Here is a 24048-nt window from a genome sequence, read left to right as displayed (position 1 = left end):
GCCCAAATTGTCATGGTCAGCCCATGACTAAGTCTGGCCCATTCATTCTCATCCATTTGTCATACTAAGGTATAAAAGCCTTCAATCTTACCATTTATGATGGATACACAACTAAAGCCTCAAGCATTAGCTCTCTTGCATAGCTTTTCCCTCTAAACACTGTTTGACTTCGGCATCGGAGGGGTCTTCCTCGGATCCACCCCCGAGGCCAGTTTACGTGTGTTTGCTGTGCAGGAAACCTTCGGCCCAGCGTTACTTGGACCGGACGAGTCTTCATCCACTTCATCGGACCTTCGGCTAGGTCCCATTGTTTTCACCCGAAACAACATGTATACTCCATATATAGTATTGGTCTTTCTAGATTAATAAGTTTATGCAAGACAAGAAATTTCCATTGTTTTAAAAATCCTTAATTCCTAATACCAGTATTGTTTAAAAATCTTCAAATCTTAAACAACCAATTAATATATCAAATGAGGGATTTTATAACTTAGCAAGAAATCAATCAATGTACTTCTATCTCAATGCCTTTTCTTCTGTCATTATAATATTCAAAGTAACACTATACAACTCTACTTTTTAGTTACTACTAAACACGGACTCTTACAATTTGCCATTTGACTAACAGCAAAATTTTGAATGAGGTCCTAAAGAGTATAGAATCACCGCACAAAAAAGGGGAGACAACAAGTCTAAACACACAAAAACTGAGTATAATGCATCATCTATGAGCATTGCAGTGTATATGATATACTAGGGAAAATCGTCAAGACAGCAAATCAGTAATGATACGTCACTCACGAGCTCAACTGTCAAAGATGAGTTTTGTTCTGTCTTCTAACACACGTACACACACTGGAAAAAGGAAGTCCTTTTTCACCCACAAAAGCTCTCATATCACTGGGGTCTTCTGCTCTACAAACTTGAGCTTCAATATCTTCTGCTGAAGTCAACAGTTACAGGTTATGGATGATCATGATCAGGATGATCCTCTCCTTGAAGATCTACTGTAGTCATGTCGGCCATTTCATTATGTTTTGGTGATCCACCAAGGACTTGGGTTGGCACAGGTCCTGGTTTCCCATCATTCTTCTTCTTGGCATTCTTACGCCACTTTGTTAGAGCTTTTGACGTTTGCTCATCAAATATCGATCTCTTCATAGTTGATCCCATCTGTCAATCCCAACAAAAATAAGCGCCTCCAAATAGGTAATCACTTAATTAGTTTTTATTGCATAAATACAAAGAGGAAATGAATGTTTGAATCCTTGAATTGTTTAGATACACACTTTTTTTGAAAAATTCAGTCTTAACAAGCTAAACATAGCCAAGTAGGGCACAAATGACATGAAATAGCTTACCTGAGTCACAAGGGCATACAACGGGAGTGTGATGTAGCAGCACATGAATTGAACTGCTACCCTGCGATTGGAAATTTTTCCATAATGTTAAAGAAGCAAAAAAGCTGGGAACTATTTTTTAATTGTTTATGCAAAGTATACGTTAAGCAATATTGATAATTTCATGTAATATGCCTACTGTAAATTAATGACAATTTTGCTTTTACTTTTCTTAACATTTTCTTTCCCAATTTAAAATTGCAAATACTGTCCGGAAACAGTGTGCATTGCAACAACATTACATATAGAACAGCCCTTACTAAAATTCCCCAGTCAGATGCTTGAGATATAAGAGGCTTTCATTTTTCCAGCTTCCACCCATGATACAAGGTTTAGGCTTTAGAAGAAGAGTTAGTTGTAGACCGTAAGAGGTCCGGGTCTGTAAGACAAATTTATCACATCTTTGCCAAAATCACGATTTTCAGAAGAAAGGCTTACCCAAGACAAACTCTGACAATAGTCATGGCAAAATTTGAGTGAAAGCAAGATCTTAGACCAAACTCATACTGCAAAGACAGAACCATCATTTCAAGTCAGCAAGGATAATATTGTTATGGTTCATAAAAGCTAGCAAAACAAAACTGGAAAAGAAAGTTCTTTACCCATATCCAGAAGAAATAAGTAATCTCGAAAGCGTTCTGAGCCAAAAGCCAAGAAATTAATGTTAAATGTTCTGTAACTTAGTAAACAAAAAGATACAACAAATTTATTATCCCTGTATCCGAAATCAATTGTTACATTATCCCAACTTCTTAAAATACACCTATTTAGGCTTTTACTGTAGTAGAGTTATTTTATCATCTTTCAATCGTACAATTGCAGTAAAGTATCAAACAAAGCGATTTTTTAGGGGAAGTAGTTATGATGATACCTGAAACAAAACATAATGGATGAGATACAGGATGAGCTGCGGCCAGCCAAACCAAAAGTTTTTATCAGAGACCTGGACAAGAGGCATTCCTTGGATTACCGCATGTCTCTCTGTAATTTCAACTGCCATCCGTGTTATGACTGCTTGAAGCTTCATCCCAACTGACAAGATCACCTGCATGACCCTCACAGTTGATTTTAATAAAAACCTTTGATTGTACAGCATAAAGGATATGAATATACTAGAAAAATATGAGAGTATCTTACGATGAGAGGCAGGAAGGACAACCAGACCATTGAATCCCATTCTGAGACAATAATAATTGACTAGAATCAGAAAAGTACAATAAAATGCACCCCAGAGAAGGAAAATAAAATGAACAAGAAATAAAAAGTCTAGCAGAGTAAAACAACTTACTATCAACATTAAGAAGTAGAAAAAAGACTGCAGATGCCCATAACAAAGGACTGCCGATACCAAAATGAAATTGAATTCAGAAATAGAAAGGTTTTAAGGACAAAGAGCAATAAAAAAATAAATAAAAAAATAAAAAACAACGAAAAAAAGATGTATATAGATATTTACCTGATACCCACAACTACCTTAAAGTCATCTTCCAAGGATCTTTTTATGTATTTTTGAAAATCAAATTTACTTCCTGGTGCTAGGTGAACCTATGAAAATGGTAGTAAATTAACTTTTAGCAAAGTAACAAATTTACAAAAGAAATAAAATGGTGTCAGTTGAAGAACGTACGCTAACAAATCCATGACGCAGTGCCAAGTAATCAGATTTACGAACAGTTCTGTAGAATTGCCTTAAGAAGCAAACCTGTTAAGGTTTCCTTATTAGTAACAAATCGACCTAGCTTTATATTCAAAAACAGAAGTGTGATTAGGATGCAAATCATGCAATGCACATTTTGCTGGCATAATTTATCCTGAAAGTCAAAACTATAAATCTAGAACCTCCAATTACATGCTAAAGCTAACTGTTAAAGGTAACAAGAAGGAAATAATTGAATAAGCAGAAAATATATAACAGAGTAGGCAAAAAAAGTAAACATAGATATTGAAACCCAAAAACAACAAATAAAAAAACAACAATGCTTAAGGAAGTTCTAAATCTTACAAGGGCAAATAAAATGGGATTTTTAGTCCAAAAGCTGGAGTGTCCTTTTACAAATGACGTCTCATGAGTTAGTCGAAACTTCGCAGCATCTGCAAACTCAGAATTTCATTCATCATAAACACTACCAATGCAATGAACACTAAGTAATCAAAATAGTCATCAACTTTCCAATCGTCTTCCAGGTTACAACTACATTTAGGTAGTTAGTGGGGTCCTGCTGTCATTTCAGAAATGGCTCTCCTCCCACTATAAGCCATCTTAGTCTTGGTAGATCAGTTATAAGAGGATAACTACATTTACACAGAAAACTTAAAAAAATTAAGTGTGATACCATAAGGTCAGTCTGAATTACATAGAGGTGATTTGGGCTTCAATAATGTGAGCAAGAATCCAACTTTTAAGCATGATTCTATAATGTATCTTTTGGACAAAATTTTGTCAAAATCCAGTCATACTGCAGTCTCAGAAAATCAGAAATGCCTAGAAGATAATTATATAATGAGCCCATGCTTGGCAAAATATTGATGCTAGTTTATTTAAATTTCAGATTTTTGAAGAGAAATCATTATATCAGATAATTTAAGACAAAAGAGATAACAGTATAGAACCCAAAGGCAACGTATATCATACCAGAGTCAAAACTGCCTTTACTGTTTACTGCTTCCAGTTCCCAATCTTTCCACCTGCGAATCTACGTAGAAAAAACCACATATAGCATTTATGTTCAGCCCATGACCAAACCCAACAGTGAGACAATGTCCCATTTAATTTCAGAGCTACCCTTATGAAATAACTTAAATGAAGCACATCTATTAAACATAAAAACCTCACCTTCATTCTCCCAAGTGCCATTGTAATACAACTATAAAGTACATGAAAAACTGCCAAGAAGAATATAAATATGTGTAGTTGATGCAATCCATTGGCAGAAATCAGAGGCACAAAACCCTGTTGTTGGAAAAATGTCAGTGAAACTCACCAGACACAAATTTTCAATTTCCATGATCAGAAACATAAAACCTGATAACAGCTTTTTAAAATGAATGATAGTGAAGTGGATCCTTTGCAAGTCTTTTATTTTTTCTAGCAGATTCTACAATCATGGCTGTTGGCATTGATTCTTATGAGAGAAGAAAATTAACCGAGGTTTTGAGAGTTCTACAAACTAACTTATATTCTTCCATCCAACCAAGAGCTAATAGTCATTAAGATAAGCTTCATGAGCGAAATACTTTGCAACTCTTAGCAATGAACAAGATGGTTATAGAGCAACTTACTTTGATGTATGAGAGGCTGAGAGCAATTACAAAATTGCATGATCAAGAGAGTAGAAATCTAATGTCTTTCCAATTATGCAGCTTTAGGATTTAGAATACTAGAAACTAAACATGTACAGTACGGCATCAAATAGTAAGCACATTACACTATAGTGTTATACCAACTCACCTCCTTACATCCAACAGCAGCCCCACCTCCTCCTAACATTCTATGCTCATACCATAAGAGCCTGCGATGATGTCCTCCATTGCCCTCTGCGGGTTTTTGATTTCCTTTATGGCTTTTGGGCTTATAGGCACAAGGCAACATCGTATCTGCGAGTTCCAAGGGTATACAGATACTGATAATGTAGTTCTGCCCAAATGTGAGAAGTAAAGAAATGAATCCCAGCACCATCAGCTCTGCACATAGGTGAAGAAGTTGCTGATATAGTTTTTATTATAGTTCAAATGTTTACAGATTTTTTCTTTAAAATAGCTCCTACAAACCAAAAAATAACTCAAACAGCTTAACTTTCTACTGCTAACCTGCTTTAACCTTCTCGAGGGCTTCAAATAAAGCTTTCTTATGATTTTTATGAAAGTACTGGTGATCACATTGAGGTAAGGAAGAAAATGTTAGCACACATAGAAGTCTAAAACACTTGATCATAAATGCTTCTACACCAATTATATTGTCTACATCGCATAGGTAACATACGAAGAATTTCTTATACTTCTCAAAACATACATTACAGATGTTGAGTATCAGCTCAAGGATGCATAACTCGAATGAAGAACAGTTATTTATATATATAAACAAAATTATTGTCATTCCATAATGTTGATACTTTTGTTATGCAAATCCTATCATGATCATATGCATAGGCTCTCATTTTCATTCTACAAATTTCCCAAACCCAAAAATGATTCCTAAACTTGTGGAGTAACCATGAATAAAACCAAACTAAAAAGAGTAAAACGCCCTCCACATTGTTGTTAATGCCTTACACTTCATTTCATTGCATCAACAACAATCCAGTCACAATTTCTTTGCACCCCATTAATCAAAGTTGCATAGAATCCCTTTGCACTCTATTTAAGCTACTGGTAATTATTAAAAAAAAAAAAAAACCGCGAGCGTCTCCTGATCTTACGTGGACGGTATCTTAGACAACAATCACAATGTCACAACTTATTAATTTACCCAAACATTGTTACAAACAAAGAAATTCATCCAACAATATAATTGAAGGTAAAAAAAAATAAAAAAATTACCGAGCCAATAAGATGAAGAACCTTCTCCAAAACAATGGAAATAAGAATAATAATAGCACAAACCGAAGCAACAGCCCATGTTGGTGTTTGATCAAGCTCCCTTGGCTTGCTTAAACCACTTCCTCCTCCACCTCCACCACCTCCCATTTTTTTTTTATTTTTTTTGGGGATTTTTTCCTTTTAATTTAAATTACTCCCTTCAAAATTAATTTGACAAGAAGTTACAACTTTCCTCTTAATTACGTTTATTTATTTTTATTTTTTTTTCGGGTAAAATCAATTATCTTTCTTTCTCAGAAACCCAAACCCAGAAATTCAAAAAACAATCCATGTATTTCTGGGTAAGGTTTTTCTTCCCCAATATTTTTCAATTTTTTTTTACAAAATTGAATAGCAAAAAAAGAATGGAGTTTTTTTAATTCTAAAAATAAGCAGATAAAAGCAAAAATGGGGGAAATGAAGGCGAAAATGCATGGTTTGGGCTAGATTTTCTCTGCCCCAAGAGTTATTTTTGGCCATTATTTTGGGGAAAGATTATTGTTATTTATCAATAATCAATCGATCAAAAGAAGAGAGAAATACCGTTGAATTCAATGATTGATAAATTAAGAGAGAGAAAATGATAAATTGAATTGAATAATTGATGAACATGGGAAGAAAATTTACTGATTGGTGAAGTAGGAGAGACAGAATATGATACTCCGTAATATAATAATATGAAGAAAACCAAAAAATATATAAAAACGCCGTTGCCGGGGATCGAACCCGGGTCACCCGCGTGACAGGCGGGAATACTTACCACTATACTACAACGACCTTGTTGTACATTTGCATCAATAATAATATTGCTATAATAAATGTGATTATTTTAAAACTTACAATTGTTACAATCACATTTTTAGTCCAATATGTAGCATTTTAATCTTTTGCCATGGGCCTAAACAGTAAACACACTACAGAATTACTCCCTAAGTTTTTTTATTTTATTTTTTTTATTTTATATAAATAAAAATACTCCTTCCATTTCATTTTCTTAGTAACGTTTACTAAAAAGGGATGTTACATAATGCTCGCAACATTTTCAAATTTTTTCTTTTTAGGAAAAAATAAAATGATTAATCTCATATTTGCTCGATCCGCTCAAAACGAGCCTATTATATTGACCGGTTTAAAACGTGACTTGCCACTTGTCACCTGTTTATCGGTCCTTATTATTAATAATTAAAAATATCAAAACTTATTAAAATAAAAAGAAATAATCGAACTTTGGGCATGTTTTGATTGACTGAACTGAGTTAAACTGAATATTTTATGAGAGAAAGAAAAGTAATATATATATATATATATATATATATATATATATATATATATATATATATATATATATATATATGATAGACTAGATTACGTTGTGGCTCCGAATGCCGTGGATGAATATTTGCGTATTGGCCAAACAACCTCTAGGAAGGCGTTGCAACATTTTGTCAAGGGGTTATTAAACGGTGATTACCTAAGAAGTCCTACAGATGAAGATATAAGGAGAATCCTTCACCAAAATGATAGGCATGGTATTCCTAGGATGATTGGTAGTATAGACTGCATGCAGTGGCCAGTGGGAGTGGAAGAATTGTCCTATGGCTTGGAATTGAAAGCGTAGTATGCTAGTCATAGCGAGAATGCAACCCTCATTCTAGAAGCCGTTGCTGATCAAGATTTATGGATTTGGCATGCGTTCTTTGGAATGCTTGGCTCATGTAACGATTTTAATGTCCTTTACCGATATCCGGTGTTTGATGATGTACTACAAGGTCGTTCAACACCAATAAATCTATCGGTGAACGGTCATTTGTACAACTTAGGCTACTACTTAGCCAATGGAATTTACTCGAGCTGGCCAACTTTTATACAAGGTATAACACATCCTCAACCTCAAAAGGACAAGTTATTTGCTAATAAACAAGTAGCAGCTCGGAAAGATGTTGAACGGGCCTTCGGAGTTTTACAAGCTAGGTTTACTATACTGCGACAACCGTCACTTGCTTTCGATGAAGACATTTTGTGTGACGTAATAGCTTGTATCATTATGCACAACATGATTGTAGAGGATGAACGACAAAATTAAACTACACATGTGCTGAAGTTTTGAGACAGTACTACAAAGAAGATCGCCCCCAACGTACAACAGTTTGGTCGGAACCGAGTACAAGTGCCACGGTGAAGAACAACGAGCCTTTCGAATACAATGTCGGACGTCCAACCAACATTGAATTTTTTGACACGTATGTTCAGAGACGGATTGCCCTTCGTGTGATAGAGAGACCCATTTATCTCTCAAACATAATTTGGTAGAGCACATTTGGCAAAAATATGGTCCTAATAATGCCGAGTAAATTATTGTAATGTGTCGTTAATTACTCAGGTCTATGTTAAAGTAAGGTTAATTTACAATAATCTGGTCTGTATCCGTACCATTATTTCAGGTCCAAAGTATTCGTATTATCGTTATTTAAAGTTCCATTGTATTTTTATATTAATGTAATATAATTAAGAAATGCAGTTTTAATTAAATAATTACGTTCCAAAAAAACATTTTTAATAGTAAACTTTTTTGGTTTTTAAAAATTAAAAAAAATATATTATTTTAATTAAAGCAAAACAAAATTTTATTACATAATTAATAAAAGCAAAACACAAACTTTATGACGTTAATTGCAATATAATTGTATTCATAAGTGTATCCTATTAGTGTAAACAATTATTAAAAAAAAATATTGAATATAAAAAACGTGATGTGTATTGTGGTGAGGTATAGTAAATAGAAGGAGAGATAGTGGCGAGGAGTTTTTTTTATAAGCATTGATGTGGTAAAAAAAAGTTACTTTTGAGGAGCAATGGGTGAGAGGAGTGAGAAAGTGGGTAGATAGACTCCTCATTAGTGTTAGTGCTCTAATATCCACTTTATTTTAATTAAAGCAAAAGACAAATTTTATAACGTAATTAATTAAAGCAAAACAAAAACTTTATAACTTTAATTGCACTATAATTGTATTCATAAGTGTATCCTATTAGTATAAACAATTATTAAAAAAAAAGAATATTGAAAATAAAAAAGGTAATGTTTTTTTTTTTTGGTGTTTAGAGAGCAACAAGGGCGAGGGTGAGAATCGATCCTAAGATCTCTTGGAATCGGGAGGGAAACTCTAACCACTTGAGCTACCCCTCACTCTCAAGGTAATGTGTATTGTGGTGATGTACAGGAAAAAAAAATGAGAGATAGTGGTGAGGAGTTTTTTTTTTATAAGCATAGATGTGGTAAAAAAATTACTCTTGAAGAGAAATGGTGGGAGGAGTGAGAAAGTGCTCTAATATCCACTTTTAATATATCAAAGAAAAAAAAAATTAAAATGACCTTACCTGTTGTTTAATACAACCAGTCTCTTTGACCCAGGGGCGGAATAATCAGGGAGGCTGGGGTAGGCCATGACCCCTCCTATGATTCAGTTATAAATTAAATATGCATGAATTTATAGCTTATACATTGTAGCTAAGTTGGTTTACCTTGAGGAAATTAAAGGGGGATTCTTCTCGAGACCAGAGTTCAACACCAATTTTTTTCATAAGCTTAATTATAGTTTAGTATTCAAAATTTTATAAGTTTTGCAATGAAATATTAAAAATTATTTCTAGGCGAAATAAACAAATGTTTTTTTATATTTGATCATCTTGGTCCCCTTAATGTAAAATTTCTTGTTCCACCACTGCTTTGACCCATTGGTTTTAACTATAGCAAAAATATGACTTTAGAGACCAACTGATTAAACAACCGGTCTCTTTTAAACATTGCCAACATTACTACATTCATTTAGGAGACCGGTTATTTATAATAACATGTCTCTTCTTTTTATATATTAAAAAAAAAAAAATTGAATTTTTTTTTTCAGGCCGCTAATGATGCACTGTGCACCAATGCAACTCCGCCCATGAATTTATGTTCACAAACTTTAAAAAACATCCGGTTTACAATAAACTCACTGTAAATCGGTCCATATAGCAAGTGTGGGTGTCTGAGTTGGGCTGACACATGTGAGTAATACATCATATTATTTCTCCATGTTATGAAAATATTTCCATTTTCTCTCTCCTTTCTTTATCTCATATTGTACGTCATATCCCTCCCAAAATTAAACTCATACTTCTCTTTCCTTATTTTCCCACTTTCAAAAACTCTCTTTTCTGATTTTTTTTTATCTCTCCTCTGATCTCCATTGCTGAACTATATAGCATTCTTTGTCTTCCATTTGCAATATCATCTTGATTTCCAACTTTAAATTTGTTGTTTCAGTTTTTTGTGTTTTTCTAAAACCAAATTTGATATTTGGACTTTGTTCATCTCTTTTTTTTTATTAATATTCTTTTGTTCATATTTTTTTAATTAGTTTCATTAATTTTTCAATGTTTTAATAAAAAAAAAACTACTCGTATGAGTATTTTCCGATGAATTTTTTGAGCAAGAGTGGAGAGAGAAAGATTTGAAGTCGGAAGAAGATGATGTGAGAATAAGAGATATGAATTGTGTTATTATTTCATTAAGAGTTACACCATATATATAGCTATACAAAGCTGACCTACGGGCATTAACAAGTTGCCGTAGATAATCCTAAGAGGATATATACACTTTGCATAAATTAAGCTAAACATTAGGAAACTAACTAAATTAGAGTTGACTAATTTAAAAAGAGATAAGCTAAAATACAGTCCTTGAACTATGGCATTAGTTGCACATTTGGTCCCTCATCTTTCAAATGAGGCAAATTAGTCCCTCTACCACCCTTGTCTCACCATTTTTGGTGGAGGAACTTATGAGTTAGCAAAGTTTGGGGATGTATACTGTCAACTAAGCAAAAGTTAAGGGACTTATCCTAGTTAGGATTTGTTTAGGGATTACAAGTCATTTTTTTTTGTCAGCTACTAATTAATATTTATTATTTATTATGTACAAACTTTGATTAAAATGAAAGAAAACATACCCAAATTTTTTTCTTTTTTTAAAAATTAAATGACTTTTTTTTTTAAAAAATATGACTTAAAGAATTAATGAAGAAAATTAAATATGACTTAAAAAATTAAATATTCGACTTTCTTTCAAAAAGATAAATTAAATACTTCGAATTAAAGAAATAGGAAGAGAAAAAAAAAAGGTCAGCCCTCTGTTCTTCTCTTTTGGTTTGGCTGCTCTAATGGGGAAACAATCCCCTACTTTGCACCTCATTAACGATCATCAGCAATCACCATCTTTTAATTTCAACCTTTGATTTATTTTGTGATTTAATTAATTCAGCCAAACTGGAGGTTTGGGTTGCGTGGTTGATTAATGACGGTGGTGAGGCTACAGACTGAGGGAAATGGGGTTGTGTGTTTGCGGCAGGTTGTTGGTGATGTAGGGTGAGAAAAGGTGGAAAATCATATGTATATATAGGGGAAGGATCCGGTAAGAACTCATCCTTATATAAGAACCTTAGTTATATAAGAATCAATCTCATCCGTAGGATTAGATTAATTCGGACGGTTCAGATTAAAACACGTATCCTCCCTCTAACCCCTTACCCACCACCCAAAATTTTCTTTCTCTTCCTCACGTTTCTTTCCTCCTCTCTCTCTTCAAACCCCAAAAATCTCCCTAATATTGCAATTTGAAAGATTTTAATTTAAGGTATGTTTTTCTTTTCGATTTTGTTTAAATTTCTATGAAATTAGCATGATGTTGAAGTGGATTTTGTTTTTCATTTCGATTTTTTTGAGTTTGATTTTCGAAAATATTGGGCTCGAATTTTCGAACTGTTGATTTTTTTTTTTCTTTTCAATTTTTGTTGAAAAATTTTATATAGTTCGATTTTTGTTTTTCTTTTCGAATTTTCGAACTGTTTTTCTTTTTTTTTTGTTCGATTTTCTATTTTTTTTTGTACGATTTTTTTTGGTTCGATTTTCTTTATTTTTTGTTCGATTTTCTTTGTTTTTTGTTCGATTTTCTTTTTTTCTTTCGATTTTCTATTTTTTTGTTCGACTTTTTTTTTGTTCTATTTTCTTTTTTTTTTGTTCTATTTTTCTTTTCTATTTTTGATTTTCGAATTATATAGTTCGATTTTTTTTCGATTTTTGCTAATATTTTGATTTTTGTTCAATTTTAGTTCGATTTTGTTTGATTTTGTTCAATTCAATTTTTGTTCAATTGTTGTGGGGTAGAGGATTGTCGTGAAAATGGAGCTATAATTGATGCCAATAATCTACTTGAAATGAAGGTGGTTAATTGGTTGTTGCGGGATAGGAGTGACGGGTGAATAGGTGGCTGATTACGACATTGAAGGAGGTGCACAGGTGGTTATTACGGCTGTTGCTGGAGATGTGGTGTGAAATGGTGGTGTTTATGCGGAGGAAGGTAGTGTGCTGTTGGAGTTGGTGGTTTGGCTGCAATTGGTGGCAGAATAATTGTTGTTGGTGTTGCTGGTGGTGCAGGGCAACAACTAATTACGGCTGGTGGTGTTGAAGGGGTGTTGCGAGTGGGCTGCTCGGGTGGTGTTGAAGGGGTGTTGCGAGTGGGCTGCTTGATGTGAGTTGTTGGAGTGAAGAGGGCAGCAAGTTGGTGGAGTAGGGGAATGAATTGGGGAAATGAATTATTTTCTCTATTTTGCATGAATTATTTTATCTATTATTTTATGATTTATCATTTTCATTGTTGATTTTGTTCGATTTTATATAGTTCAATTATGTTCTAAAGTTCAATTTTATATAGTTCAATTATGTTCTAAAGTTCAATTTTATATAGTTCGATTGTGTTCTAAAGTTCAATTTATATACTTCGATTATGTTCTAAAGTTTTCCATTATATTCTAAAGTTTTCCCTTATGTTCTAAAGTATTTCTATTATGTTCTAAGATTTTTTATTATGTTCTAAAGTATTTCTATTATGCTATAAAGTTTTCTATTATGTTCAAAAGTTTTCTATTATGTTCTATTATATTTTTCCCTTATGTTCTAAAGTTTTCCCTTATGTTCTAAAGTATTTCTATTATGTTCTAAGATTTTCTATTATGTTATAAAGTATTCTACTATGTTCTAAAGTTTTCCCTTATGTTCTAAAGTTTTCCCTTATGTTCTAAAGTATTTCTATTATGTTCTAAGATTTTCTATTATGTTGTAAAGTATTTCTATTATGCTATAAAGTTTTCTTATTAAGTTCTAAAGTTTTCTATTATGTTCTAAAGTATTATGCTATAAAGTTTTCTATTATTTTCTAAAGTTTCTATTATGTTCTAATGTTTTCCCTTATGTTCTAAAGTTTTCTATTATGTTCTATTATATTTTTCCCTTATGTTCTACAGTTTTCTATTATGTTCTAAAAATTTCTATTATGTTCTATTATATTTATCCCTTATGTTCAAAAGTTTTCCCATATGTTTTTAAGTATTTCTATTATGTTCTAAAGTTTTCCCATATGTTCTAAAGTTTTCTATTATGTTTTATTATATTTTTTCCTTATGTTCTAAAGTTTTCCCTTATGTTCTAAAGTATTTCTATTATGTTCTAACATTTTTTATTCATATGTTCTAAAGTATTTCTATTATGTTCTAACATTTTCTATCCATATGTTATAAAGTATTTCTATTATATTCTAAAGTTTTCTATTATGTTCTATTATATTTTTCCCTTATGTTCTAAAGTTTTCTATTATGTTCTAATGTTTCTATTATGTTCTAAAGTTTTCTATTATAGTAAAAAAACAATTTGAAATTAAAATCCAATAATAGAAAAACTCAAGCAAGAAAAAAAAAATCTGGAAAAAAAAAATTGAAAATGAAAAACTAGAAACTAAAAAAAAAAAGCGAAAAAAATTAGGGAAAAAACAGAGAAAAAAATCAAAAAATAAAAAATTGAAATCGAAAAAAAAAAATTGGAAAAAAAAAAACGAAAAATAAAAATAAACAAATAAAAAACTTGACAATAAAAAAAAAAAAAAAACTGGAAAATCGAAAAAAAAATTGAAAATAAGAAATCGACAAAAAAAAAAAAAAAAAAAAAAAAAACTGGAAAATAAAAAAAAAAACTAGAAAAAAAAACTGGAAAATCGACAAAAAAAAAACTGGAAAATCGACAAAAAAAATCGTAAAAAAAAATTGAAAATAAGAAATCGACAAAAAATGGAAAATCGAAAAAAAAAATCGTAAAAAAAAAATTGAAAATAAGAAATCGAAAAAAAAAATGGAAAATCGACAAAAAAAACTGGAAAATAAAAAAAAACTGAAAATAAGAAATCGAAAAAAAATATGGAAAATCGACAAAAAAAACTGGAAAATAAAAAAAAACTGGAAAATAAAAAAAATTGAAAATAAGAAATCGAAAAAAAAAAATGGAAAATCGACAAAAAAAAAACTGGAAAATAAAAAAAAAAGTGGAAAATAAATAAAAAATTGAAAATAAAAAATCGAAAAAAAAAAACTGGAAAATCGAAAAACAACTTGAAAATAAAAAATCGAAAAAAAAAATGGAAATTCAAAAAAAATATTCTTAAAAATCGAAAAAAAAAACCAAAAAAATCAAACTTAAAATCGCAAAAAAAAAATCAAAAAAATCGAACGAAAAATCAAAACAATCGAACTTAAAATCGCAAAAAAAAATAAAATTAAAACAGATTTTTTTAGCAATTTCATAAACTTACCAAGTTCCTTGAGGTGGAGGAGAGAGAAGAGAGAAAAGGTTGAGGTGTGAGAAAGGGCTGAGGAGAGAGAAAATGCTGAGGAGAGAGAAAGTGTTGAGGTGAGAGATTTAGGGTATTTTTGTTTTAAGTGTGAAAAAAAGTTATAAAGAATTACAAAAATGCCATTACTAAAGGGGTATTTTAGATGGTTAGATCAAAATCATTGAACGGTTGAGATGGATTCTTATATAAGATTGAATTCTTATATAGAGGTGGGTTCTTATATGAGCCTTCCTCTATATATATTGTTTGGGTCCAATTCAGTCCAATTGGGCCTAGTCATTAAATGATCCAATTAAAAGCCCAAGGTCAAGGTTCAACTCTCCAATTGTGCTAAAGTCAAAGATCAGTCCTCAAGGCAAGTCAATTGGGCTAAAGCCCAACTTCTCCATATATGCAAAGGTATAAAAGCCATCAATATTACATTTGTACATTCATTCAACAAAGCCTCAATCAATTAATTCTCTTGCATAGTGTTCTCTTTCTACACACTGTACTGACTTTAGCATCGGAGGGGCCTTCCTCGGCAACACCCCCGAGGCTAGTTTACGTGTGTTTACTGTGCAGGAAACCTTCGGCCCAACATCACTTGGACCGAATCCAATCTTCTCCACTTCATCGGACCTTCGACAAGGTCCCATTGTTTTCACCCGAAACAATTTGGCGCCGTCTGTGGGGAAGACTTTCAAAAATCTTTAAGCCAAGTTTCTAACCAAAATCATCTTGCAATTATCTTAGTAGCAATGGCTAAGAACCGCAAGAGCAAAAGCCTCCGTCAAGGAGCAGGCGAAAAGCCTAAAACCCCTACACCATCACCCTCACCGGACCGGAACTCTCCCAAGGGTGCCATCTCGGGGGGAGGATCATACAGGGAGGATTCCCTTTCTCCTATAATTCATAACTCTCATCATAGGCCGAGTCACTCTCGGTCTAGCAGGGGTCAGTCCGATCATAGGACACATTCAGTGCCCCAAAGCCAACCATCGACTGTGCGCTCTCATTCCCATACTCAGCCGAGGACCCCTTTGACGGGGCCCAGCTCGGAGGAGGTGGCAAGAGCGCTGGCAGTGCTCATGGAGGCAATGAGGGCACAAAATATGCCGCCATCTCGTGATCGAACTCCTCCACATACCCGGCATCAGGGGAGGAAGCTAGACCATGATGGTGGGAAACTTCCTTCCTTCCGGGAATTGGAAGAGTGGGAAGAGGATACCTGGAAAACTGAAAAAGAGAGGAAAAATAACCCTCAATTCTTCAGAGGATCCTCAACCTCCCGACCAGAAACGCATAAGAGCAGCAGCTCAGCTTCGCGGCCAGAATCTACTCACCGAGAACAACCTGAGACTGTTCGCCGAAGCGTCCTCGACCGACTCGGCGGCAAGGAACTGAGCGTGCACAGTCGCCTCTCGTTCCCTGCGGCCGAGGCCCAGACTTCCCAGCCAGGGACGAAAACCACTCCTACCTCTCTAAGAGGGCGGAGCGCGGTCCCTTCGGCCAGGAACAAGGGCAAGACCGTTATGCTACCCGCCAGTTCGCCATTTGAGCAATGGATACTGGAAGAGCACGTGCCCACGGTTAAAATACCGTCGCACATCACATATGATGGGACTTCGGATCCGAAGGACCACATTGCCTCGTATGAGGCTCATATGCATCTTTGCCCCAGATCCGAAGCGACTTGGTGCAAATATTTCCCAACCACTCTCAAGGGGGTCGCGCAAGCATGGATCTCCAAGGGAGTAAAGCAAGGCTCTATAACAGGGTGGGATGATCTGTCCTCCAAATTTAGGAGCAAGTTTTCCACGGAAAACCGCCGAGAGAAGACTACTGCAGAACTCATGGGTCTGCAACAAGGGGAGACCGAAAGCCTCCGAGACTATTTGACCCGTTTCAGCAACGAGTCATCCAGCGTCTCTCAGCTGGACCAGGGGCTAGCCGTTTTTGCAATGCAGAAGGGCCTTCAGCCCGGGAAGTTCCTAGACTTCATGGTCATGCATACCCCGCAGACCTTGGAGGAAGCTCTGAATGCCTCGGATAAATTCATCCGAGCCGAAGAGTGGAACAAGACAAAAACCCAACCTCAATTTGGGGGAGGGAAGCAAAAACAAACACCCTTGTCTGAAGGCCAAGGCCATAGGGCAAAGGGAAAGGCAAAGGCCTCGGAGCAATCTTCGGCCAGCGACCCAAAGAAGGAAAAATCTGCCTCATACACAGGCAGATACGAGTCCTACACTCCGCTCTCTCTTCCACGCGCCAAAATTTACAGCGTGACGAAGGAGGAGCAGAGTTACCGAAAGCCGAGACCACTCCCAGAGTGGTATCAACGAAAAAATAAAAATCAGTGGTGCGAGTTCCACGAATCTCCGGGACATAACACTGAGGAGTGTATCCAGCTGAAGGACCAGATAGAGGACATGGTCCGGAAGGGATACTTGAAAAAATACATCGCGGATCACCGCTAGAAAAAGGAGTCCGAAAAGTCAGCAAAGGACTCTCGGCAAGACCTCGACTTCCCCTGGAAGAACAGTAAAAAGCCAGAGGGAAAATTCTCTCCGATCAATGTTATCTCGGGAGGAATATGCTCTCGGAGGGAGCACAAGCGACACCTTAGGGCTCTGACCCACCAGGTGAACAACGCTGACATTCAGCCTCCTCAGTCGCCGGTGCTGAACATGACGTTCACAGCCGCCGACTGCCGGGGGGTAACGTTTCCTCACGAGGATCCGTTGGTGATCATCGCCACGGTGGCCAACCACGACGTCAGTAAGGTCCTTGTTGACGGTGGCAGCGGAGCAAACATTCTGTTCCGAAAGGCCTACAATCAAATCAAGCTGAAGCCCAAGCACCTTACGCCGGTGCCCTACCCGGTATCCGGGTTCAACGGGGCTTCAACTTATCCAGATGGGAAGGTGACACTTCCTGTCACCATCGGCTGCGATGAGGCAGCCAGGAATGTCATGATTGAATTTTTGGTCATTGACGCTCCTTCAGTGTACAACGTGATTTTGGGGAGGCCCATAATTCATGAGATCCAAGGGGTCGTCTCAACTTATCATCAGCTGATGATTTACGTCTCAGACACTGGCTTCCCCGAAAGGATACAGGGCAACCAAAAGGACGCCCGAAGGTGCAACTACCTCAAGCCATCCAGTAGTCTCCCAAATGACGACAAGGATGAGGAGGAGAAAGAAAAAGAAAGAGAGCCAAGCACAAAAAAGCCGAAAGGCCTAAGTGCTTCGGCCCAAGGATCTGTGCCCAGAGAAAAAGGGCCCGAAAGGGAAAAAGCTAGCTCTTCAACTGAACCGAAAGACTCAGAGAGCCAGCCGAAGAACAAAAAGACTGGGACACCTGCTGACATAGGCAGCAGGCCAGATTCTGAAGAGTCCAGTCCATCAGCAATGGACATGGACCAACAGACCGAAACAGTTGAGTTGGTCGAAGGAGACGTTGAGAAATGTGTAACAATCGGGATGGACCTTGATCCGAACACCCGCTGTGAACTTATTCAGCTCCTTCGGGACAACAAAGATGTGTTTGCTTTCTCGGCAACTGATATGCCCGGGATAACTCCAGACCTCATCTCCCATAAGCTTAATGTTGACCCAACGTGTCGACCAATTAAGCAAAAGAAGCGGAATTACTCCGCTAATAAGAACCGAGACATCGCAGCCGAGATCAAAAAGTTGCTGGAGGCAGGCTTCATCGAGCCTTGCGTATCCAGAATGGCTGGCAAATGTGGTGATGGTTCAGAAGGCCAATGGTACCTGGAGGATGTGCGTTGACTTCACGGACCTAAATAAGGCTTGTCCAAAGGATTTCTATCCCTTGCCAAAGATCGATCAGCTAGTCGATTCGACAAGTGGCCATGCCTTGCTTAGTTTCATGGACGCATTCTCGGGGTATCATCAGATCTTCATGCACCCCGACGATCGAGCAAAGACGGCATTCGTCACGAACGGTGGGGTGTACAATTACAAAGTGATGCCCTTCGGATTGAAAAATGCGGGGGCAACCTATCAAAGGCTGGTGGATCAAGTTTTCGCCGATCAAAAGGGCCGAAACATGGAAGTCTACGTCGACGATTCGATCGTCAAAAGCAAAAAATCTGAGGACCATGTTAAAGACCTGGCTGAAACTTTCGCCACCTTAAGAAAGCATCAAATAAAGCTGAATCCGAAGAAGTGTGTCTTCGGCGTGAAGTCAGGGAAATTCCTTGGGTTCATAGTCAGCAAGAGGGGGATTGATGCCAATCCCTCCAAAGTCAAAGCAGCGCTTGACCTCCCTGAGCCGAAAACAAAGCGGGATGTTCAGCGGCTCACCGGAAGAATGGCAGCCCTCTCGAGGTTCATTTCCAGAGCTTCGGATAAGGGGTTACCTTTTTTCAAAGCCCTGAAACTCCCGAAAACAAAAGAGCTCGTTTGGGAGAAAGAGAAAAAAAAAGCCTTTAAACAGCTTCGGGAGCATCTGGCTCAACTCCCAACGCTGGCTAGCCCTGCAGAAGGAGAAACTTTGTACCTGTATGTGGCCGTTAGCCCAGCCACCATCAGTGCAGTACTGCTGAAGGAAGAAAGCAAAAGTCAGAAACCGATCTACTTTGTCAGTCATACATTGACGGATGCCGAGACTCGCTACCCTCTACTCGAGAAAGTCTCTTTCGCGGTAGTAGTAACTGCTCGGAAGCTAAGGCCCTATTTTGATTGCCATCAGATAGTGGTCTTAACTGATCAGCCGTTGGAAAAAGTTCTCGGCAAAGTTGAAAAATCTGGTAGGCTAGCCAAGTGGGCTTTTGAGCTCACCGAATTCAGCATCAGCTACCGTCCGAGGGTTGCCATTAAGGCTCAAGCCCTAGCGGATTTCTTAGCCGAATGCTCATACCAAGAAGCGCTAGACAATGAAAAGAAAGTCTGGACCGTGTTTACGGATGGATCTTCCACCGAAAACGGTTCGGGGGCAGGAGTAGTGATAACTTCTCCCGAAGGCAAATCCTTCGAGTATGCACTAAAATTTTCTTTTAAGGCCTCGAACAACGAAGCCGAATATGAGGCGGCAATCGCCGGCCTAGAATTGTGCATCTCCCTGGAAGCCGATCATGTCTGCCTGAAAACAGACTCTCAGCTAGTTGCATATCAGATCAGCGGCAGCTACGAGGCCAAAGAGCCCTCCATGATAGCTTATCTTGCCAAGATCAAATCAGTCATTGCAAAGCTGAAAACTTTTGAGGTTCAGCTGATCCCAAGGGGTCAGAACACCCAAGCCGATGCACTCTCCAAACTTGCCAGTTCAACTCTTACTGAGCTGAACATATCTATATATGTGGAAGTGCGTCGAGAAAGAAGTGTCGACGAAGCACCTGAAGTGTGCTGCGCTGACCCAGAGCCTAGTTGGATGGACCCCATCCTAGCTTTCAAACTTCGGGGAGAGACTCCCGAAGATAGAGCTTTGGCCTCCAAGATGAAGAGAACCAGCTCAAGGTTCATTGTCTTCAGGGGGGAGCTTCTGAAAAAGTCCTTCTCAGCCCCATTGCTGAAATGCGTGGGACGAACAGATGCAGATTATATCCTACGGGAGATTCACCTCGGCATCTGTGGGAACCACATCGGGGGAAGGACCTTAGCCCACAAGGCATTGAGGGCTGGATATTACTGGCCCACCATGATCGCAGATGCTAAGGAGCTGGTTCGGAAATGCGAAAAATGTCAAAAATACGCTCCAGTTATCCACCAGCCAGCAAGGGATCTTCAGCCGATCCTTAATCCACTCCCGTTTGCCCAATGGGGACTGGATATACTAGGACCATTTCCAGAGGCTGTGTACCAGAAAAAATGGTTGATAGTCGGTGTTGACTACTTCAGTAAGTGGATCGAGGCCGAAGCAGCCTCGAACATTACAGAGCAAACTGTCAGAAAATTTATCTGGCAGAATATCATCACTTGTTTCGGCATCCCGAGAGTATTTGTCTTCGATCATGGGAGGCAATTCGATAACTTACCGCTGAAGCGGTATACAGATCAGTTCGGCATCAAACTGGCATATTCAGCGGTATGCCACCCGCAAAGTAACGGACAAGCCGAAGCTGCAAATAAACAGATCCTAAATGCCCTCAAAAAGAGGGTGGAAGATCAAAAGTCCAAGTGGCTGGAGGAGCTCCCTGGAACCCTTTGGTCCCTTCGGACAACTGAAAAAGAGGCAACGGGCTATTCACCTTTTGAACTGGTGTATGGTGCCGAAGCAGTTCTTCCAGTGGAAATTGGCTCTGAGAGCCTACGAGTGCACCACTTCTCGGCTGAGAATGAGCGACTGATGAAGGAATCTCTCGATTTCCTCGACGAAGTAAGAGACTCAGCCCGAGACAGAATGGCTGCTTATAAGCAGAGAATCAGCAAATTTTACAACCGAAGGGTCCATGCAGGGCCTCTTCAAATTGGAGACCTTGTCCTTCGGAATGCTGCTGCAGTTCAGAAAGGCCGAATCCATGGGAAGCTCTCAGCTGCATGGGAAGGGCCCTATGAAATCTGTGATGAGCTTCAGCCAGGGACATACCGACTTCGGCAGTTGGATGGAACTAAGTTGAAAAATCACTGGAACGCTGATGTACTGAAAAAATATCATGTGTAAACCCTTCGGGGTAGAACAATCTTTGTAAGTACATTTTGAGTTAATGAAAGTCCTTGGAGCTACCATTTATATAAATATTTGCAACTTTTTATTATTTCAAAGTTTTCTTGGTTCTATCTACTCTTCAAGGGTTTTTTTATTCAGCCTCGTCTGAAACCTTCGCCTTCGGGTTACTGGGTTTCAGATTGCTGACAAAACTCGTCTTTTTAAAGAACACTTGTCTTTCAGCTGAAGTCAAACTTTAGTAAGACTTGTTCTCCAAAGGCATGAGTCCATGGACAATTCTGGAATATTGCCTTAACTGAGCCTTGTATTCCAGAAAGCCATTATCCGAAACATTGCCTTCAGTTGGCCCTGTGTTTCGGATATCCATTTTTTAAAGATAGACAGAAAATCAAGGATAACAGCAACTGTTGGAAATTGTTTATTCAGCCTCGTCTGCAACCTTCGCCTTCGGGTAACTGGGTTTCAGATTGCTGACAAACTCGTCTTTTTAAAGAACTCTGGTCTTTCAGCTGAAGTCAAGCTTCAGTAAGATTTGTTCTCCAAAGACATGAGTCCATGGACAAGTCTGGTATATTGCCTTAACTGAGCCTTGTATCCCAGAAAGCCATTATCCGAAGCATTGCGTTTAGTTGGCCCTGTGTTTCGGATGCCCATTTTTAAGAAATAAAGAAATTGTTTATTCAGCTGAAGTCATACTTTAATTTCTGGAGGGGCAAGAGGCACTACCAGTGTAAGTTTATGTTCAGCAGAATTAAAGAAACAGTAAAGCATTCAAAGAAAGCAGTTGAAGAAAGGGACGTCAAATTAATAATTCATGCTCAGAAGTTAAGCTACAAGTTCGAATAAGTTAAAAAACTATATCGGCAGCCGCCCACAAGCGGAAAATAACAGCTGTCAAAATACGTACAGAAGCAAAAAATAAACTGTTTGTACGACAAGGCAAGCTGAAGCAAAAAACAAACAAGGCAAAAATTCAGAAAGCGGCAAGTCTAAAGTTGAGCACATGATGAACCGCAAGATTCTGAAGACGACTGCCCGAGTTCCTATGCTTCAGCCCGAGGATCAGACTGATTAGCGTTGTGGGGCCCCATGGTGGTCTCAGCCCCAGCAGCAGAAGAAGCAGGCTTTGCACTTTGCCGAGCCTCCCTTTTCCTCTGTTCAGCCTCCAACTCCATTCTCTCAGCTTCTTCTTCGGCTTCCTCAGCCTTAAGGATTTCAGCTTCGATTGGAGTTGCATATTTCATATGAGGGTCTTCGGGATCCTGGACCCATTCAGCACATTTGGACCAGTCCAACTTCGGCTCAGCATGTAGGCAGACTCTTCGGCACACTCTGAACCCGTTTCTGAAACCCATTTCATACTCTTCTTGGGTATAGACACGGACTTTGAGTAGAGCCTCAGCATCAGCCAACTTCTTCTTTGTCTCCTCCAAGTCTTCCTTGGATTTCTTCAGCTCATCGGCGAGCTTGGAGGAGGAACCTTTTATCTCATTCAGCTCCTGCTGAACTTGAGAAGCCTCTGTCTGAGCCTGGGCCACTTCTTCCTTTTTGACCATCAGCTGATCCGCAACTTCTTGGAGCTTAGCTCTCTGAGCTTCAGCAGCAGCAGCAGCCTCTGAGAGTTGGACATTCCGGGCTTGGAGTATCTCTTCAGCAGCCATTCTACTGGCTTCAAGAGCTTCTAGCTGTTGCTGCACTTCAGCTTGTGCAGCAGCTCCTTCCTGTATTCGGCTCTCAATGGTAGGCTTGAACTTGGAGATGTCCACTCCCATGTGCTCTTGAAGAAATTTTTCCTCTTCCATCAGTGGGGGAAAAACTTCCTTCTCCATAGCGTCGCAGAAGGTCTTAAGGGCTTCAGCAGCTCTTTTTTCATATTCTTCACCCTTCTGCTGCTTCCCTTCAGCTGCTGCTTGCTTCAGCTTAGCAAGCTTCAGCTCCTCCTCAGCTACCTTTTTGTCGTGCTCGGCAGCATCTACCATATCTTGTAGGGTATCTATCAGCTCTACAGTGAGAGTCTGATTGTGCACGAACTGAAAACAGGAGCACAAGTCAACAAAAATAATAATAATAATAATAATGATAACTGAAGCTGAATTGAAGAGCTGAATTGAAAAGGAGATAAAGGCAAGGAGAATCACCTGCATCATCAGCAGTTGGTTAGACCAGGCTGGGTCAGGAACTGATCTGCTGGATTCGCCCATCCCAGCAGTGGCCTTCAGCGACCAGATCCTTGCCCTATCTACTTCGGACATGCCAGCAAAGTCGCCGAAGTAGGCTGCAGCACCTTCTCGGTTCTGACCCCATATGAGGTCCCAGATGTGATCTGGGATTGGAATTCGAGGGGCCGAGAAACCCATTTCTCCAGACTGCAGCGTCTGGAAGGAAGGGAAGGATGACGATGGAGCTTCTTTAATCTTAGATGGCTCGGCATCCCCCTTCTTCTCGGAAGAGTCAATTATTATGACTTCTTCTTCTTCAGGTGTGAGGACGAAGGCCTCAACCTCTCTTGCAATGTCTACCGTGAAACCCTCAGCACTGGGCATCGCGGCATCCTCATTCCTGTGCTCAGCAGCACTCTCTTGAACTTCCTCTTGGACCCCTCCCTTAGGTTCGGGAATTTTCTGATCCACCTCCATCTCGGGAGGTGGCGGAGGGGTCTTTGGAGGTGATTGAGGTGGTGGCCGGGGAACCCTCGGCGATCCATTGCCTTCCTTAGGTTCCCTTATTTTGACGCCGATGGTC

At 38.2% G+C, this 24048-nt stretch overlaps 1 protein-coding gene and 1 non-coding gene across 2 annotated transcripts; both read right to left on the bottom strand.

The window, feature by feature from the left end:
* Positions 1-517: 517 nt before the first annotated feature.
* Positions 518-6624, bottom strand: LOC110685529 (MLO-like protein 9). Its single transcript, XM_021862067.1, has 15 exons — positions 5937-6624; positions 5208-5265; positions 4849-5081; positions 4234-4350; positions 4033-4093; positions 3403-3491; positions 3028-3102; positions 2857-2945; positions 2689-2738; positions 2538-2578; positions 2272-2445; positions 2003-2038; positions 1839-1906; positions 1362-1422; positions 518-1173 (listed from the first exon to the last, which is right to left on the bottom strand). The coding sequence occupies exons 1-15, from the start codon at positions 6081-6083 to the stop codon at positions 964-966; spliced, it is 1509 nt and encodes a 502-aa protein (XP_021717759.1). The 5' UTR covers positions 6084-6624; the 3' UTR covers positions 518-963.
* Positions 6625-6680: 56 nt separating this feature from the next.
* On the bottom strand, positions 6681-6752 carry TRNAD-GUC. Its single transcript has one exon. It is a non-coding gene; the product is annotated as a tRNA-Asp (tRNA).
* Between the last annotated feature and the right edge of the window lie 17296 nt (positions 6753-24048).

The sequence above is a fragment of the Chenopodium quinoa genome, unplaced genomic scaffold (assembly GCF_001683475.1).
Source record: "Chenopodium quinoa cultivar QQ74 unplaced genomic scaffold, ASM168347v1, whole genome shotgun sequence".
NCBI lineage: Eukaryota > Viridiplantae > Streptophyta > Magnoliopsida > Caryophyllales > Amaranthaceae > Chenopodium > Chenopodium quinoa.
The sequence above is the reverse complement of the archived record's forward strand: the minus strand, read 5'-3'. Positions and strand labels throughout refer to the sequence as shown.